At 34.0% G+C, this 5217-nt stretch overlaps 1 protein-coding gene across 1 annotated transcript in view; it reads left to right on the forward strand.

Annotated features, from left to right (window-relative positions):
• The window catches only part of RAB33B (RAB33B, member RAS oncogene family), a 17973-nt gene extending 15601 nt beyond the window's left edge, over positions 1-2372 (forward strand). Inside the window, exon 3 of the mRNA XM_003790175.3 lies at positions 1709-2372. Within this exon, the coding sequence (XP_003790223.1) occupies positions 1709-2149 (441 nt within the window). The 3' untranslated portion in view covers positions 2150-2372. The remainder of the gene's footprint in view (positions 1-1708) is intronic.
• Positions 2373-5217: the final 2845 nt, after the last annotated feature.

Here is a 5217-nt window from a genome sequence, read left to right on the forward strand (position 1 = left end):
CCTTAGCCACTTGAGCCACAGGTGCTGAGCTGAATTCATTGAATTCTTGAGACAACTTTTGAAGTGCTCCTTGAATTTCTAACTCCAAATTTACCTTCATTCTAGTAATCTTATTTGTAACCCAAATTCTGAATTCGATTTCTGACATCTCAGTCATTTGTTTATGAATGGGATCTTCTGGTGTGCCTGCCATGTTGTTCCTTGGGCTTGTTGATCTACTCTGGTTATTCATGTTACTGGAGTTTTTCCACTCATTCTCCCCCATGATTATTTTATACAGTTTGGGTAGATGAGCAGATAAGGTGAAGTTGGGTTGGGGGCTCCTGGAGTAGTGATTATCAAGCCCTTTGCCTAAGAGCTGGAACTGGTGTCTGTACTATTTACCCTAGAGCTTTGCAAATGACCCGTACAGTGCTGGGAGGCTGAGGTGGGAGGATTGCTTGAGGCCAGGAGTTCAAGACCAGCCTGGGTAACATAGCATGACCCTATCTCTACAAAAAATAAGAAAAGTTACCTGGGTGTGTTAATGCCTGCTTGTAGTCCCAGCTACTCAAAAGGCCAACACAGGGGGATCACTTGAGCCTAGGTTGTTTGACGTTGCAGTGAGCTATGATGAGGCTGCTGCGCTCTAGCCTAGGCAACAGAGAAAACCACTGGGTATATATGTATATATGTGTATTTGTATATGTGTGTATGTGAATATATATGGATTTGGAGGCTGGACTTTAACCGTCAACATCTTTTCTAGGTCTAATTTTTCTTTTCTAGGAAAATTTTGGTTTTCAGGTGAGACTAAAAATGAAGCAGATAAATGAATTAGAATAACTTTTAATAGAGAGCCCAATGAAGATAGCATGATGAGATTTTAAGAGTCATTTAAATGTACATGCTGTTGTCTTCTGTATAATATGGCCAACATGCTAGTTTTTTATGTATATATAATAAATAAATGTGTATACACACACATAGATATGTAAAGTTGAAGTCTTTTAAAGTTATCTAAGCAAACCCGTCTCTTTTTCCACTGTGACTAGTATCCTCACCATTTAACTTTTTTTAGGAAGTAAGCAAACATGGGATAATTCAGTGTTTTAAGGAAATCATAGTGTGTGACTTAAATTTAGCTTTAGACATAATTTCCCCAAATTCCTCCATATTTCCACTAGAAGATGCTGGAATAGTTTTGTTCATAGAGATGTGCAGGATATATAAGTGATTTTCTAACTTTTTAAAATGTCCAAGGGATCCTGGATTTCATACAATATATACCTGTACATGTAGCTTTGGAGGCTGGACTTTATAACGGTCAACATCTTTTCTAGGTCTCATATTTTAAATTAGACTAGGAAAGGTAAGAAGAGCATATAGTAAACAAATTTACTGGAATTACATACTTAACATGTTTGTTAAAATGTGAAAAATTTTTTAACATTTTAAATAAAATTTTGTTATAATTTTATGCAAACAGATTTGATTTACTGAAATTTAGAAAACACTAAATTGAATTATTTGTTCTAACACTTGTATTATGATTTAATTATGAGGTAACTACTGTTATTATGAAGTATGGATTCCATATGTAAACACCTTGAAAGGGATCAAAGTATAAGTAAAGACCATGCAAAGGCAATTAAAATTTTCAGTATATATAATTAGAATGAAATATTTAGTTTTCTTCTTCTTCTTTTTTTTTTTTTTTAATTTTCAGATCCAGTTATGGGACACCGCAGGACAAGAACGATTCAGAAAGAGCATGGTACAGCACTATTACAGAAATGTACATGCTGTTGTCTTCGTGTATGATATGACCAACATGGCTAGTTTTCACAGCCTGCCATCTTGGATAGAGGAATGCAAACAACATTTGCTAGCCAGTGATATACCACGGATTCTAGTTGGAAATAAATGTGACTTGAGAAGTGCCATTCAGGTACCCACAGACTTGGCACAGAAATTTGCTGACACACACAGTATGCCTTTGTTTGAAACTTCTGCTAAAAACCCCAATGATAATGACCATGTGGAAGCTATATTTATGACATTGGCTCATAAGCTTAAGAGTCACAAACCATTAATGCTTAGTCAACCCCCTGATAATGGAATTATTCTGAAGCCTGAACCAAAGCCTACAATGACGTGCTGGTGCTAAATAACAGTCTTTATTATACTATCTAATTTTGACTAAAGAAATACTTTTGAAGTATGACAGTGATAAATAATAGATTTAACTCAACCATTATGGATCATTCTGACCCTTTACCATTTATTATTGTTGTGCTTACTTTTGCATTTTGTATTTCCTTAATTGAGTTTGTTACTGTGACAACACAAGCAAGTTTTTGGTTTTCAGGTGAGATTAAAAACGAAGCAGATAGATGAATCAGAATAACTTTTGATAGAGAGCCCAATAAAGAAAGCTTCAAATGAGAGAGCATGATGAGATTTTAAGAATCAATAATTGATCAGTTCCATGTTCCTGGAATTGAAAAAAATATTAAGGGTTTAGTACACATTTTTCAATGTCCTTTGAATGGGAAAGGTTCCCAATAGGATTAAAACTGGTATTTGCCTCTTACCCAGAGTTTTTTCTTCTGGATTTTTTTGTTGTTGTTGTTGTTTCTGTTTGTTTGTTTGTTTGTTTTTGGCTGGGGCTGGGTTTGAATCCAGCACCTCTGGTATATGGGGCTGGCGCCCTACTCCTTGAGCCACAGGCACTGCCCTGTTATTGTTTGTTTTTTGAGATAGTCTCACTTTCTTGCCCCAGGCAGACTGCTGTGGCATTGTAACTCACAGCAACCTCAAACACCTGGGCTCAAGCGATCCTCTTGCCTCAGCCTCCTGAGTAAGTATAATTACAGGTGCCTGCCATGCCCGGCTAGTTTTTCTATTTTTAGTAGAGGTAGGTTCTCACTCTGCTTAGGTTGGTCTCCAACTCTTGAGCTCAAGCAATTAGCCTCAGCCTTCCACAGTGCTAGGATTACAGGCATGAGCCACCATGCCTGGCCTGTACTTTCATTTTAGGGGAGAGTGGATTGTTTTGTTTTTGAGACAGGGTCTCACTGTTTTGCCTAGACTGGCCTCAAACCTCTAAGCTCAAGCAATCCTCTTGCCTCAGCCTTTTGAGTAGTTGAGACTACTGTCATGTACCACTGTGCCCAGACTTTCTTTGTTTTATTATTATATTTAATGGTGTTATTATTGGTACATTTTTAGAGCCAGGACTTTGGTTCCCGTGGGATAAGAAGGCATAGAATGTTTTCTGGTTCTTAATCCATAAAGGATGAATTTTCCAACAGTTCCAGATGCTTGATATTTCTTTTTAATTTTTTTTGAAACAAGAGTCTTGCTGTGTTGCCCAGGATGGTCTCAAACTTTTGGGCTTAAGTGAACCTCCTGCCTCAACCTCCCAAGTACCTGGGATTACAGGTCCATACCACCATGCCCAATGTGTTATTTCTAGTTAATATCAACCAGGTCTACAAAAATCATTGTTATTTTTAAAAAGGTAATTTGAATTGTTTCCTTACTGAGCTCTATTAAAATATGCAAAAATAAGTCAGATTTGAAGGCAAATGAAGTGACATAATAAGGTGCTTTATATTTTATTTTGATATCTTTAAACAGTGAGAAACTAATTGAAAGCATTTGAGTTGTAACTTAGGAGAAAATAGGTAAACATTGTTTCTGGCTACCACAGGATTCCTATTCTTAGCTCTTAGTAATTTCAAACTGTGTATCTGGCATGGTATCTCTTGCTCTCTCCTCATCCCCAATCAGTTTAATGACTAAATGCTGAGTTAACAAATTAACTTCCATTTGGATTGTATCTCTGAGGGTATAACTCTAATTGCTGTGAGTCTACATGTATTGCTGTAATAGTATTTTGTTATGTCAGTTTTCTATTATGTTTAAATTTTATTATCATGACCAGCTTCCTCTTTGGTATGAAAAATAAACTAGATATTGAAAAATATCTTATCCGTCCCTCAGTGATGAAAAGAATTATTTCAAAAAGTTTTTTACCCTAAATACTTTGATTTTGAATTTGAGACTTTGCACATAGAAAATAGCAACCTTGCATATGAAGCTATTTACATAAATGGAATGTAAGCCATGGATTTTAACTGAATTGTGCACATTTACTAATACTGATAGATTGCAGTCCTTGATAATTTTAGGGGAAATTAAGCCAAAAGATGATTGTACTTATAGTATTTTCAGAAAGTGGGAAATCAGTTAAATATAAAATCTAATCTAGTTTAGGATTTTTGTTTAATTATTGTGATAGTCCTAACTGGATAATTCAACTATAAAGACAAAATAATTATATTAAATGAACTAACTGAAAGTAATAATTGCTGGAAGTGACTATTCAGTTTTAAGTATTAGAGCTCAAATTGGCTTTATTTGCACTCAGAAAAATGAATCAATTTTTTAAATCATGCTGGAATTAAAAATTGTTTTACTTTTATCTAAATTAACATTGATTTATAACTATTTTTATAGTAAAAAAATGACAGCTGTAGTGATGGGGGTAGCAGGTTTTTTAAAGAAGGAAATCTGTTTATTCTCAGAACATTTTCTAAAGTAGGAAAGAAGATTTATAGACTTTCCAGGCACGATTTTTTTTAGTATTGTTACTATGGTTTAAAACAAAGTGATTTAACTTCTTTTTGTAAGACATTAGTATTATTCTTTATAGTTTTGTGAAAGAACTTATTTTTTCACTTTAATATTTATTAATTTTAAAATATTTGTATCTCATTTGTAACAATTTATTTTAATTTTTGTATGTATGTTTTTATTTTTAACAAGAACATACTAGAGTGGAGATAAAGCTTTTAGAGATATTTCAAAATATTTATGAAGTATTTCATTAACTGTTGACAAATCACTTCCAAAACGGTAACTAACAACTAATTATTAATATTTTTAAGCACAAATCACACATTTTGTACATCTGTGTGAATTTATTTTAACTATGATCTTTGATTGAAAATACCAGATATATTTGGGAAAAGTTCGAGACCACCACTACCCCAGAATTGAACGCAGTAAGCTATTAATAACAATGCTTTATTGAAAGTATATTGCTAATACATATTTCCTCATGAAATCTAAGCTAAAGTTAAGTTGTGTTATGGAATATTGTCACTCTTACATTTTTTTCCATGAAGTTCAATAAACCAGCTCTGCCACAAAGAATTTTGTGTTTTA

Source organism: Otolemur garnettii, unplaced genomic scaffold (genome assembly GCF_000181295.1).
Source record: "Otolemur garnettii isolate 467f Iridium unplaced genomic scaffold, OtoGar3 scaffold00041, whole genome shotgun sequence".
Taxonomy (NCBI): domain Eukaryota; kingdom Metazoa; phylum Chordata; class Mammalia; order Primates; family Galagidae; genus Otolemur; species Otolemur garnettii.